This window comes from Danio rerio, chromosome 14 (genome assembly GCF_052040795.2).
Source record: "Danio rerio strain M-AB ecotype USA chromosome 14, GRCz13ab, whole genome shotgun sequence".
NCBI lineage: Eukaryota > Metazoa > Chordata > Actinopteri > Cypriniformes > Danionidae > Danio > Danio rerio.
Genome location: NC_141034.1, coordinates 38,135,001 through 38,150,202, shown reverse-complemented (window position 1 = coordinate 38,150,202; position 15,202 = coordinate 38,135,001). Strand labels below are relative to the sequence as shown.

The 15,202-nt window shown below is 36.5% G+C and overlaps 2 protein-coding genes across 5 annotated transcripts in view; both read left to right on the top strand.

Moving 5' to 3' along the window:
• Positions 1 to 30: 30 nt before the first annotated feature.
• On the top strand, positions 31 to 5,415 carry zdhhc24 (zDHHC palmitoyltransferase 24). The gene is given in 4 exon segments (NM_001002324.1): positions 31 to 118; positions 332 to 734; positions 2,326 to 2,603; positions 4,556 to 5,415. Coding segments are annotated over 3 exon segments (888 nt in total). The 5' UTR covers positions 31 to 118; positions 332 to 429; the 3' UTR covers positions 4,861 to 5,415.
• Positions 5,416 to 7,331: 1,916 nt separating this feature from the next.
• slc24a6a (solute carrier family 24 member 6a) overlaps positions 7,332 to 15,202 on the top strand; it is a 37,531-nt gene continuing 29,660 nt past the window's right edge. For all 4 annotated transcript variants that reach the window (XR_015507714.1, XR_015507713.1, XM_087281807.1 and 1 more), the window contains exon 1: positions 7,332 to 7,803. Coding sequence is in view for 2 of the 4 variants with exons in the window: in XM_087281807.1 (XP_087137933.1) it covers positions 7,638 to 7,803 (166 nt within the window). In the remaining 2 variants the exon portion in view is untranslated. The remainder of the gene's footprint in view (positions 7,804 to 15,202) is intronic.

Sequence of the window (15,202 nt, the reverse complement as noted above, 5' to 3'; positions counted from 1 at the left end):
GCTGCGACACAGACCTGTCATGTGCCGAATGTTGTTAGCCAGAAGCAGCAGCAGCAGTTCATTGTGAGAGATTTGCTCTGTATTTACTGTCGGGACAATATACTGAATGGAATGACAGGTCAGTATCACTTACTTACAATATATTACGGATATTTTTTTTAGTTTTCAACTAGTTGTTTCTGTCAGCGACAACTACTTGAACCTTCAATGTTGTATTAGCAATTGTTAATTCATTGCAACTTTCAGTTTAACATGCCTTTAGGAAATAAAATGTGTCGTTTAATGATTATAACGTCTCCCCCAATTGTATCTCTTTCCTTTTTGTGTTTAGATTCGTGCAAACGTGGACCGAGTGGCTTTTTACAGGTTGAAATCAGGTTGAGCAGGTTGTGTGTCAAGAAGCGTTTGGTTTGATTAAAGGCTGAAAACATGACCAGCTTTATGAGCAGAGTCTGGTGTAAGGTGGAGTCGACCGGTCGTCAGCTGCCGATCGTCCTGAACGCCGTGTTGGTGTTCTCCATCACCGCAGAGGTCAGTTATCTGGTGCTGGTCGAGGCTCCTTTTGAACCGGAGCAGAAGAAGACCGACTGGTCCACTATTTGGACTGGCCTGCATCTATTCGCCCAGTACTTCATGCTGGGAAACATAACCTGGAACGCCTCGCTGTTCGTGAAAACCAACCCCAGTATTCGCGGAGTGTTTCTTGGAGGAGATACTTTGGGTCAAGGTTGGAGGTAACTTGCTTGCATTGATTGTTAAAGAGATAGTTCACAAAAAAGAAAATTCTGTTATCATTTACTCATCTTTTACTTGTTCCAAACCAGTTTGAATTTCTGTGTTGTGTAATCCATTGAATAGTGTTATCTTTTCCTACTATGTACTATTTTGAGGGATGTAAACAAAAACAATGGCCCGACGTGTTTCCTGTTTCACATTTCTAATTTCTATAACTTAGCTTCCGAGAATCCAAAAAGAGTCACATATATTGATAAATAATGTTATGATAGCTGTCAACATAGTTATGATTGAATTGCCTCTTGTTACAGTTATGAACTCGTTTGTTAACAAGCAGGAAATGTTCATGTGCCAATGACATGACCACATTGAAATGGTCTATAGGTGTTGCCAACATCGACCAATATGTATTTCTTTGGTCCCGTTTTACAATAAGGTTTTAATAGTTAATATATTTACTAACATTAACAAATTATGAACAACACTTGTAGCATTTATTAATCATTGTTCAGCATTTACTAATGCATTATAACCATTTAAACTCATGCTTGTTTACATTAGTTAATGCACCATGAGTTAAACTAACAATGAAAAATTATATTTTCATTAACTGACGTTAGCTAACATGAACATAATGTAATAAATGAATTGTTCATTGATTGTTCATGTTAGTAAATGCATTAACTAATTCAACCTTATTGTAAAGTGTTACTATTTGTGATCAATAGAAGAGAGAAAAGAAATAAATATATATAAGAACTTAAGTGTGAGTTAATGGGGAGGGAATGTATTTTTTGGGAGGAACTGTCCATTTAAAGCAAGACACTCCATTTGAATAGTATAAAAAAACAGTTATTGTCACCAATATCACCAATTTGATTGATTACTTAAAGGGTTGCAGTTTTTTTATTTAAAGTATTTGAAAATGTTTTCTTTACAAATGTAAATAAAGCATTTAATATGTGCTGTCAAGTGTAATATTCTTGTCTAGTAATTGAGTTTATTTATTTAAACATTGAAGCCAAAAGTTTCTCACAGAATATTTTGGGTGTCTTTTGCATCATTTTTTACTGTATTAAGATTTATCATTATTTAGAAATTATTTTATCCAGAAATAAATAAATTTTTTGCAGCCTAAAAAGTTGCATGTAATCCGACAAAATGTCTGTTAATATATCTTTTTGTAAAACCTTAAAAATATAGAAATGAATAAAACTGTTAATTTTAATCTGTGCTCAATAAGTGTTGATGAAGTCGAGATTTTTTGCTCAGTGCATAAGAAAAAAAGCTAATTTTGTGAATCTAGCTATTAAAAGTGTGCATTGTAACTTAAATCTACAAAAACAAACTGATAACTTGCAACAAAATAAACACACAAAATATTTTGGATATTTTTTTTTATATCTGTCTGGGAGGAAAATCAAAAAGCCAAAAAGCCCCAAATCTTAGCATTGTCAGGTGCATGATTTTGCATTTGCTCTGTATTTATCATTCATTTATATTCCAAAATCTCTTTTTCAGCTTATGTTGTGTTCTCCGGTTCATGGTGAAAGCTCATTATTAACCATTGTGATTTGATGTTTTCTTCAGGTACTGTTACAACTGTGAGACACACACTCCTCCACGATGCTCGCACTGCTATGACTGTAACGTGTGTGTACTGCGGCGCGATCACCACTGTGTGTTTTTTGGCCAGTGCGTCGGCTTTCACAATTACCGGTATTTCCTGACCTGTCTGCTCTTCATGTGGGCAGGGCTGCTCTATGCAGTTGTCATGAACGCTGAAGTCTTCATTTTCATCCTAAAGGAGGGCGTGACGTTTCACAGTGTCATGCTTTTACTCGTGCCCTGGATAATGCTCGTCTCTGGTGAGTTTGCTAATGAGTGTCTGCTCTATAATTTCATGAAAAGTCTTAAGTTTCATTGATTTCTTGAAATGAGAGTTGAGTGTGTTGTGGAAATGGATATGTACTGGCACTGTAGAGTGCTTTAGTGCATGTCCAGAAGTGTTTTTTTTTCCTAATTCGTTTTACCCATAGGGAATTTAAACAAAATCTTTGTTAAATCAACCATGAACCAAACTATCCAGCTACATTGGCAATCACATCACATTACATTACTTTAATGAGGGGCAGAGCGACAATCCCACAACCATTGTGACACTTTAAAAATTTGTAAAAACAACAACAACAAAAACTATTCAGAACAGGTAAAGTTGTTAGTTAGCAGGTTTATTGTAATAGTTATATAGTTAGGGCCATAAATATTTGTACATCGACACAATTCTAACATTTTTGGCTCTATGTACCAACACAATGGATTTAAAATGAAATGAGATGTGCTTTAACTGCAAACTGTCAGCTTTAATTTGCGTATTTTTACATCCAAATCAGGTGAACGGTGTAGGAATTACAACAGTTTGCATATGTGCCTCCCACTTGTTTAGGTTCCAAAAGTACTTGGACAGAATAATAATCACAAATCAATCTTTCACTTTTTAATATTTGGTTGCAAATCTTTTGCAGTCAATTACAGCCTGAAGTCTGGAATGCATAGACATCACCAGATGCTGGGTTTCATCCCTGGTGGTGCTCTGCCAGGCCTTTTTAAGAGACCGCTTAAATTCTCTCTGGATTTATGATTTATAATTCTTTTGCTAAAATGTTTTTATTATTATTCTGTAAGCTACAGATTATATTTCTTCTAAATCTAATAGAATGATCTTATAATTTAGATGCTGTTTTAATTTTTTAAATAAAGTAGTAAACTTGCAATGTTTGATTTTTAAAAGCTCTATATGATGGTTATTTATTTTTAATTTAGAAGTAATATTACCAGACCTTTATTGAATAAAATGAATATTAACACTAGTTAAAACTGCTTTCACATTTATAACAGTATAAAATATCTATAATATTAAAAATTATAAATAATATTTATATTTAAATAAAATTATTTAAATAATTCGTTCGTCATTCTAAAAATTTTAAGCAACACAGGTATTTTTCACTTAAATCGGAACAAAAAATGTTTAAGCAGCAAATTAGTATATTAGATTAATTTTGTGACTCAATACATAAATTATATATATTGAATTTTAAATTAGAAATGTTAGCATTCCTGTGGTTTGTTTTGTAGCCTTTTGAAAAAGAGCCTCATAAACTATTATGGGATCTAGTAGTATTTACTTTAAATTATTTTTTAGCAATTAAATGGAATACAACTATTCAGAAGATTAAATATAATGGGAAATACTATGAGAAATGTTCTGTTTAACATTACAGAAATATTTGAAAAAAATAAAATAAATGTACAGAGGGGTTATAAAAAATCCCTTCAACTCTACATGCATAAATAAATAAATGGCATTTTTATTTGTCCATAAATACAATGAGGAAAATGAATTTTTCAAAAAAAAAAAAAAAAAGATTCATATATTCACAATTTGTCACAGAAATATCCATAAACATTTTTTCAACCCCATTAGCAGAAGACCCCTCTCAGTGTTTGTACTGTACAGTTCCTCTTACAGTAAAACACATTCTAGTGTGCTGTCCTGCTTTTAATGATTCCAGAAGACTTTTTTATGAAAGAAACTCTCTTGAGGACATTTTTAGCAAAGGAACACTAGGAAAAATTTAGAATTTTTATCATACACTACCACTAAAAATCGTATTTATGTATTCATTTGTTTGTTGCATTAAAATAATTAATTATTGAAATGATTTTTGCAATGAAAATAGCCTTTGTTGCTGACATGGCATTAAATAAAAAATACATTACACCAACCCATTAACAAAGTTTTTTTCTCCAATCACAGGACAGGTGACTACACGAGCCTTTGCTTTTGCATTTATTGCTGACACTTGTGTCGTGGGTTTTCTGCTGGTCGCTGCCTTCCTCTTTTTCCACGTGGCTCTAATGCTGAGTGGACAGACCACCCGTGAGTGGTACTCCACCCGACGGCCGTACAGCCTGGGAACCATGGCCAACATCAGGGAATGCCTTGGCAAGAACTGGTACTTCTGCTGGCTCTGTCCGTTGATACCTTCCCCACTGCCTGGAGACGGCATAAACTTCAAGGTGACCGCTTCTCTTGAGCCTAAAAAGCAGGCCGTGCACTGATACTGTAGCCGTTTTCTCAATGCAATTTCAATACACTGATGCAGAATGGCATGCTGTTGAGCCTGAAGCAGCGACTGCATGCTGCGCTCACTCCAAAACTTACCAACCCTCTTTTTATCCGAAGAACCAGCAGGACATGAAGATTTCTGATTTCACCTAACAAATGCCTTTCCTCATTGCAGCATCCTTGATGATAAATTGTTGATAATTTGGTGGATGAGAAATATATAATTTTAAATATTTTATTGTTTTATTTTGTATATTTAGTTGTTGTTTTTTTTCTGTGCTGTCTGTGCTTTTGTAAAGCAAGCAATTTTGGAATGGGAAAATCACTTTTTTTTTTTTTTTTTATTGATGTGCCAAAAATGGGTTTAATCTAATGTTTAAGTGGTGTATGCCAAGCCGTCATGTTTTTTTCCTTGTTTTAATTAAACAAGAAGTGTCTTTTTGTTTAATATTGCACTGAATATTGTTTACCATTGGTCTGATGTTTATATTTGCTATAAATGCCCGATTATTCTTCTGTCTTTAAAATAAATGCCTTTTGGTTTTATATATTTATTTGTTTTGATATTTATTTTTAGATGAGCCTTTAAGGAGAATACCTTATTCACTCAAAAAAATTAATTTGATATTAATTTACTCACTGTCAGGCTATCCAAGATTTAAATCCATTAATTTTTCCTTCAGTTAATTACATTTTTATCCTAAAGCTTTGATGTTTGGCAGTGACTACCAGCACTTTAAGAGCGGGAGTCTAAGAAACAAGTGCCTTTGCAAAAAAACAATGCTATTTAAAGTATTATCGCATTTAACCCTCTGCTTCAAAAAGCTGCCCTGAATTAATTCACAATGGTGTGAAGTGAACAATCCAATATAACAATATAACAACAAGTGGAATACAAACTGATATTATTATTTTTAAGTAAAAACTAATGGTAACACTTAAGTTAAAGTAACAAGTCCCACTATTAACTACTGAGGTATTGCCTGCTTATTATTAAGATATGGGCTTTTTTATCAATGCGTATAAAGTGTAATATTATTCTACATTCCTTATTCTAACCAATGATTAAGCCCAACTACTAACTTGCTAACTATTATTACGCTCCAAATTAGTACTTAAATTAAGCTAAAAGTCTTAGTTAAAGGTTTGTTAACAGCGAGATTTTGTATCTTAAAATAAAAATTTTATTTAAATGTATTTATTATAATTTATTTCAATCATAATTTTATTCAGCAATAAGACGAATTTATTTCGAAAGATTTTTAGATTGTATCATCAGCGGGGCGGCACAGTAGGTAGTGCTGTTGCCTCACAGCAAGAAGGTCACTGGTTCGAGCCTCGGCTGGGTCAGTTGGCGTTTCTGTTTGAAGTTTGCATGTTCTCCCTGCATTCGCGTGGGTGGTTTAAGTGACTTTGAACGTGGCATGGTTGTTGGTGCCAGACGGGCTGGTCTGAGTATTTCAGCAACTGCTCATCTGCTGGCATTTTCATGCACAACCTTCTCTAGGGTTTAAAGAGAATGGTCCGAAAAAGAGAAAATATCCGGTGAGCAGCAGTACTCTGGGGGCAAATGCCTTGTTGATGCCAGAGATCAGAGGAGAATGGCCAGAGTGGTTCCAGCTGATAGAAAGGCAACAGTAACTTAAATTACCACTCATTACAACCGAGGTATTACACACAGCACATCGAAGCATGAGGCGGATGGGCTGCAGCAGGAGGCCACACCGAGTGCCACTCCTGTCTGCTAAGAACAGGAAACTGAGGCTACAGTTCACACAGACTCACCAAAATTGGACGATTAGAAAAATGTTGCCTGATCTGATGAGTCTCGATTTCTGTTGTAACATTCGAATGGTAGTGTCAGAATTTTCTTGGCACACTTTGGGCCCATTAGTACCAATTGAGCATTGTGCCAATGCCACAGCCTACCTGGGTACTGCTGCTGATTGTGTCCATCCCTTTATGATTACAGACTGGTTTCTTGAGTTCACTGTACTCAAATAGTCCCCACAGTCAAGGCCAGATTAAGAACACATCGGGCCTGAGGCTATAGTAAATCCACAATATATATATATAATATATATATTAATTTGTAACAGTAAATGTTGATTTATATAGAATAAAAATATTAATTTAAAATATGTAAAATAGCTAAATCATTGCAAACTCCAACTGTAATGGTCTTCAACTTGCGCCATGTTTTATTTTAATGGTAGCGGAAAACTACTTCGTTTATGATGTTTGCTAGCCTATATTTACGACTTTGAAGTAATTACGTCAAAAGCAAATTTCTAGAGGTTTTAGCCCCATTTTATTCCCTGATTCGGAAAGAAGCCTAGGTATTCTTGAGGCCAGTATATTTCTAGTAGCCTATTTGTACATCGGTGGTGTTGTAACAGTGAACTCTGCATGAGGGCGCAGTTGTGAGTCTGGGAAACTCCCTCAGTGACGGAGACTCGAGCTCCAGTGAGGGAGGAGAGAGACCGAGACACAGGGACACAGATGGAGCTGCATGTGCTTAGAATGCTTATTAGCTGAGACAATGTGCGAAAACATCTGAATATATCTGTTATTTTCTCGCTCGGCGACAGTTTGAGCTTTTTTTGTTGTGTTATATTTGGAAAGGGCACATATCGGTAAGTAGAGGATGACAGTAAGGTTATGTCTTTATTGAAGCGATAGGATGCTGAGGCATCGACAGGCGTATGGCTGAATTCAAGCAAGCTAGTCCGCCGTATGTTGACAAGAAAGGCCACTGTATGCGGTGTGAATGAAAGAAGAGGGCTTCTCTCTCGGATGGAGGTGTTTTAAGAGGTGTGGTGGAGGGATGAAGGCGGTGTTGACATCCAGACGGCAGCGGCTCTTCTTTCGGCTCTTCATATGTGCTGTGGGGCTCATCGCCGTCACCTGCTTCGCTCAGATTCTCCATGTAACAGGTGCGTTTATACCTTAATACTAGTCTACCCGCTCATCATACTGATGTGAATTTTGAGATTTTATTTGCCGGTACATTGTGTAGGCTAATGTGATAAATATTTCATTTTTCGTGGTTGTGGAGATGTGGTACATTTATAATTTATCATCTTGCATTTGTCATAATATGTTCCTGCTATGCAAGATGGATGTGTTTCAACACCAGATGAGTAGCAGTAATCGTGCTATCAGATAGACCTTAAGTGTACAAACAATGAGAAACAGAATTTAAACCGGAATAAAAATCATTTTAAAAAAAGGTTCTCAAAAATGTATTATCCCAGCTATTTATTTTATTTATATGGTTCAATCACAAAAGAATTTCATGTCATTCAAGCAGAGGAAAAAAATTATTTCTTTTGAAGTTCAGTTTTGCTCTCACTGATTGATTAATGCTCGACAAATTAAGTGTTTATGATATTTTTATAGACATTTAAATGTAGCATGAATATTGAAATATATATATATATATATATATATATATATAAATAAAAAAATAATAATGAATATCATAATTTACCTTTTCACACTTTTGTATTAGCCTGCCAAAATGTAAATTATGCTAATAGTTTGTTCTAGACTAGAGCAATCTCTTTAAGTAGCTTTCACATACTGAGAGAAATTCATTTGAATTAAAGAAATATGACAAAACCCTTTTTGAAATAGTTATTGGGCTATAAATGATTAATCCTTGTCATTAAAAATAATTGTCATTTTTATACATTATTTTTCCTGTCTACAATGTCATCTCTTCCAGAAGGAAGGCGGGTCCAAAAGTCTGAAATTTATGATAATAATAATAATTCCTTACATTTTGTACAGCGTTTTTCTAGACACTCAAAGTGCTTTACACATTGGGGGGAATGTCCTCATCCTCCACCAGTGTGCAGCATCCACCTAGGTGATGCGATGGCATTGGTGATTGGTGGAGAGAAGACAGAGTGATGAAGCCAATTATTTTATAGTTAGGAGGCCATGATGGACAGAAGCCAGTGGGCAAATTTGGGATTTTTAATGACCACAGAGAGTCAAGACCTCAGTTTAATGTCTCATCCAAAAGAAAGGGCTCAACTGAGCAGTATAGAGTCCCCAATTATATCCCCCAATTATAGGCCCCTGTTGGCCTCTCTAACACCACTTCCGGCAGTAACCTAGTTTTCCCATGTGGTCTCCCATTCAGGTACTGACCGGGCGCAGCCCTGCTTAGCTTTAGTGGGGGACCATGTGGGATTTTACCTTGACTTCATAAATAAACCTCAGCCGTCTCGATGATAACATTTAACTTAATATATAAATAAATTATTAATTTTAAAAAATTCTGTAATTGAATAATAATGTAACAGGGTTATGGTGGTTGCACGTTTAAAGGCATTAAAGATTAATTATTTCTTAATTATTAATTATTTGAGTCTTAAGCTAAATAATTGTTACAGATTATTATGATCAAATAAATCCTTTGTAAACTGTTAGTTTGCATTTTTAAAGACTGAAGTACCACACACAGTGGAAGAAAATAAGCAACACAAAAATAAATGTTGTCAAAACATTTTTAATTATAAAATATTTGTTATTGAAAAGAATCAAGTTGGAAGCATCAGAGAAAGCGCCCCGGCCGAAGGAGTCCCTCACGATCACACTCTGGTCAGTCTTGAATATTAAACAGAGGTAACTGACTAATACTTTTAGATGGCCGCTACTAGCGAGTTCGTTCTAAAGTACTTTTAGTTAGTCCCACTTAGATGTACACCCTTGAGTTAAGACAATATCATTTCTAATTAGAGGTTAGGGCATTATTATAAATGTACCCAACTACTGGACTCTATAATAACTTTGGTTTTCACCAAGCCCATGGTTTCCCATATGAACTTAATTTAGAATAATATTACTTTCAAACAAAGGTCGGGTACCCAATCTAGGTTAGCTGTGCAACTCCTTGTTTTCCTAGATGGAAATTATCGCCCTTTCCACCTAAGTACACTTGAATCGATATCAAGAGTCAGTCGGATCCCTAAAACACAATTAGTGTGCACAATGCTCCATCTCAACTGGATTTTAGTCCGTTTACTGACCTGACGCAAGAAGTGCGGAAACAAGGATACAGCGTAATCTACTAGAACTAATAATTACTGAGTGAGCAAAATATGTTCAAACATAACTATTTATTAGTCAGGTGAATGTGTATTATGCCAGTCCATTAGTCAATTCATAAACAATCAATACAAGACATCAAATTCTCAAAGATAAATCCATGATTAAAAGATACATACCTGACTTCAAAATATACATAACATGGAGCGTAAACTCCATGTTACGGGCTGATCTGGGTAAGCAGAATCGCCCTGAACATTTTTTAAACCTTACCTTAAGTAATCTAAGAATCCACTCAAGGAAAGGGGTGTGTGCATAACCAAAGGCATTTGCATTTGGTGAAAAGAGTTTCTGCCTATGGAAAGGCACACCCTTCTCAGTGGTTTAAAAGATACCTGAAGTTATATATTTATTGTTTTGATTATGTCTATTTCTGAGAGAAATGAGACCATTTTACCAGTCGCACTGAGAGATTTCAAATGACATCAAACATGATAGATAAAGTCACTTGGGTTGATATAGAACATTAAGACTGAAAAGACCATAGGGTGTGAGTTGGGGTGGTTGAACAGGGGTTTCAGATGTAAATGGAATGTGAGCTGGTTCTTTCCCGCACTCCGGCCTGCTGGGTTGTGGAGTCAATTGTCTCTGTTTTCGGCTCATGTTTGAATTGTCAAGGACATCAAAGTATTTTTGATGTCTCACGCCTTACAACAGATTGTTTCACAGAGTATACATTCTGCACAGGGCAATAATTTAAAAATTGTAAATTTAAAAGTGAAAGTAAAAGCATGCATATTTTTAAAAGTAATATCATACATGCAAATATAGCCTAAAATAGAGACATTTCATTAGATGTTGTGATTGATGAAGCATTGAACTGTGTTGACACAATAAACCTTCACATTTTGTGTTAAGCCTTTTGGTCTTAATCACGTTCCAAGCTTCTGTACTTTTCATCTTATAACATTTGCCAGCACAAAATTGGGATACTCTGTCACTCACATGAGATCACAACAATAACAAACAAGTCCCTACCTTTATATTTTTGTATGAGAGACTGTCACAATTCCATTTCAAGTTGATTTTTTAACTTATGACACTCTTATGAATAGTTGGCACTCAGGAACAGCTTGTGAGCAGCATCCTAATTAATCGATTTCTTCATGCTATTCGTTTGGAAGCATGAAGTGAAAGCCCAAAAGCAGTAGTGGAGGTGCAGCAGCAGGGACTAACTGAGCTGCAGGGGTGGCAGACCATGGCAGGCACATAATTGGCTGTTTCTAAAGGGCATCACTGTGAACGCTGCTTCAGCCTGACATATTTCACAGTGACCGCTCAGATCCTCCAGAGCATTGTTACCTGGACATCACACCTGTGTCTCGGGTCTTCAGTATTACTCATCTTCAGAGGTTACAGGGTTGAATCAGCAAGGGTTGGAGTCTATTTTATCTAATACAATTTTTAGAGACTCAAACATTTAGCTGTAAATTAAAATGGAGCAGTTAAATGGATGGTTGGTTCATCTAAAAGTTAAGATTGTTCCAAAACATTATACCTTTCTCTCTCTCCCCGCCGGTCCTACGCCACCCAACCCGCTTCGAGCTGGGATTGAACTGGCGTCCTTCCGCAGTCGGCTGCTCTACCAAGGAGGCTAAAGACCATGGCCTCTAGCGTCTGTCGCTAGAGCACTTTTGGAGGTCAGAGGAGGGAGGTTTACCTGCACAGCACACACTAGCTGGCCTTTGTTACACTCACCCCCCTAAACCTCACTCCCATCCGGGTCATGGCACCAATGTAACCCTGCCTGTCCTACGCCACCCAACCCGCTCCGAGCTGGGATTGAACCGCCAACCTTCCGCATGGGAGTCGTTCCCTCTACCAAGGAGGCTAAAGACCATGGCCTCTAGTGTCTGTCGCTAGAGCACCTTTAGAGGTCAGAGGTTTACCTGCACAGCACACACTAGCTGGCCTCCGTTACACCAGGGCGATAGAAAAGTATGTTCTATGCAGTATGAATGTGAGTAATATAAATGGAACTTGGCATTCTACATCTATCGTTTTGTCATGATCACGTGACCTACCTGCATCAGTTTCACTTCTATTCATGAATTCCCTCATGAAGTGTTATGGGATATTGTAGTGTTCATCATATTCGCACACTACATTTGATAGATGAATAAATAGTATGTATATGTGGATAGATAGATAGATAGATAGATAGATAGATAGATAGATAGATAGATAGATAGATAGATAGATAGATAGATAGATAGATAGATAGATAGACAGATATATGCATGGGTAGTATATATAAATGGATGGAGAGACAGGCAGACAGACGGATAGATGGATGGATGAATAGTTGGATATGTGCATGGGTAGTATATATGGATGGACAAATATGTGCATGGGTAGAATACATTATATGGATGGATGGATAGATGGATGGATGGATGGATGAATAGACGGATTAAAAGATGGATGGATGGATATATATGTGTATGGGTAGTATATGTGGATAAATGGATAGATATATGGTATAGCTGGATGCATGGATAGATGAATGGATAGATAGATGGATGGATGGATGGATGGATGGATGGATAGATGTAAAATATGATTATAAAAGGAATAGTAAATGTAAATTAACTCATCATCACCTTCTTGGTAATGTAAAAAATGTAAATGTAATGTAATGTGCATTTATATAGCGCATTTATTGTGTATGGCCATACACCCAAAGCGCTTCACAATCATGAGGGGGGTCTCTCCACACTACCACCAGTGTGCAGCATCCACTTGGATGATGCGACGGCAGCCACAGGACAACGGCGCCAGTGCGCTCACCACACACCAGCTATAGGTGGAGTGGAGAGACAGTGATCGAGCCAATTCGGTGGAAGGGGATGATTGGGAGGCCATGATCGTAAGGGCTGATAGAGGGACTTTGGCCAGGACACCGGGGTTACACCCCTGCTCTTTCACGAGAAGTGCCATGGGATTTTTAATGACCGCAGAGAGTCAGGACCTCGGATTAACGTCTCATCCGAAAGACGGCGCCCACTGACAGTATAGTGTCCCCTTCACTTTTACTGGGGCATTAGAACTCACACAGACCACGGGTTGAGCGCCCCCTGCTGGCCTCACTAACACCACTTCCAACAGCAACCTAGTGTTCCCCAGTGGTCTCCCATCCAGGTACTAACCAGGCTCAGCCCTGCTTAGCTTCAGTGAGTAACCGGTCTTGGGCTGCAGGGTGATATGGCTGTGGTAACGTCGTCAATGTCATTGGGTCACTATTTTCTTTTTTGTACTATTTGCCATCGTAGGTCTAGTGAATTGATAATTGTAAACAAACAAAAAAAACAAACATTTTAATTCCATCTAAAAATATGATGTTTTAAAAGATACAAATATACTACAAGAAAATAAATAGAAGCTGTTTAGGATTGAATAAATGGAGTATAACACCTCAGGACATGTCAGCTACCCAATGAGCTGCACCAGAGCTGACATTTCAACACCCTGTCGAAAAGCACAAGCAGATGCTGACAGAGATGAGGTGGAAAAAACTGCAAAATGTGACCTGCTTCTGGGTTGTCATTCCCCTTTGTTGCTTATTATTTGATTTCTTCACGGTGCCTTTATCTTTTATAGCTTTGTCTGAGTGAGTAATGAGTTCCTCTGGGAGGTCGAGTCTGAATGTTAAGCAGCGCCTAAAACAGCAGCTCTGGAATCGGCAACTGAATGAAACATGTGAATTTTTAGAAACTGGAGCTGCACTTTAATAATAGACGACAACATAACCATGTCAAGCACAGTGCCTGTGGAGACGAGGATCCATGGTTATGTCAAAAAACAGAGAAACCTAATACGATGATCACCACCAAGAACTATACAAATAAATAAATATGCAACTTAGAATTGAAATGAAAATCGAATCATATTGAAAGATATTTACTGTGTTGCCATGTTGTTATGCATCAGTCATGCTCAATTTTAGTATTACTACCGAGCTATTGTCTTTATGTAATATTTGTAAGTAGGGATGGGTACCGAAACTCTGTACTCATTTTAAAAGATCGAAGTATTGATAAACTCTGACGTTAAAAGTTTTGCTATCGATACTGGAGAATTATTGCTGTATACACCTTACTAATAGTAGCATAATTTAACTGACCAACCTTTTTTCATTTGCAATATTTGATATTCATCTGCACAGATGGTAATCTTACATGAGAAATGTTCGAGTTTCCGGCGAGCACATAAAGTTTAAAAGCCTTCACAGTTCTTGGCTGTGTGCGCACTCAGTGGAGGCTCGCGCTAAACGCACTCACATAGCTCACGACACAGACTCGCGCGCGCACAGAGGTTGTATTTTCAGAGTGGACAGCGACAATGCCTGTTGCAACAAACGCTACAAATAGTTTTTTTGTATAAGCAGAAACGCAAGCAATCTGGCTAAGTGAAAGTATCTTTCAAAAGTGCATTTATTGCAGAAAGATAAATAAAAAGTTTTTGACTGCCTAGTGGTAATCTTACATCATCCACACCATTGTCAGCAGTCAATCACCTAAATTAGTATAATAATTAAATAAACACACATTCGGTTATAATGAAAACAGTATTTTTTCTGCAGTAGCCTAAATAAATGGTAAACATTAAACATGCTTTTACATCTGCTGTATTTACAAATATAGCCTATGAATAGCTTAATAATAAACTATGCTTATTAAGAAAGCTTATTTTTACATTGCAAGATGTTCCGAAACTGTGAATGTGAATGTGTTAATGAAAAATCATAAACATTATCTTATTTAACTGCATTTTGTAACTCAAAGATGGTATTTTCAACTGCAGGGAGCGGAATAAACCAAGAAAGATCACAACTTCTGGCAGAAAAGGCAAACATGTTGATTTTTTTTCAAGAAAAAGATTTTTCTCTGCATTCTTTAAAAGGAAAAAAAAATATTTATTTGTTTTATAATTATTGGTTTTGTTTTATTTTACATTAAAAACATAATAATAAAAAAAGTGTTGTTAATTCTGTTCAATTAGTTTTTTTGTTAAAAAACACTTCAAAAAGTACCATTAAGAGAACCGTTACAGTACCGAACCGACATTAAAAACTTCACTACACCCATCCCTATTTGAAAGCAAATAGTCTATTGCAGTTATATTTGGAACTGATTACTTTGCATATGCAAATGAGAACTATCTTTGTCATTTAGTTCTTGAGTGAAACCACACCCTCTCCAGGCTCTGATCCAG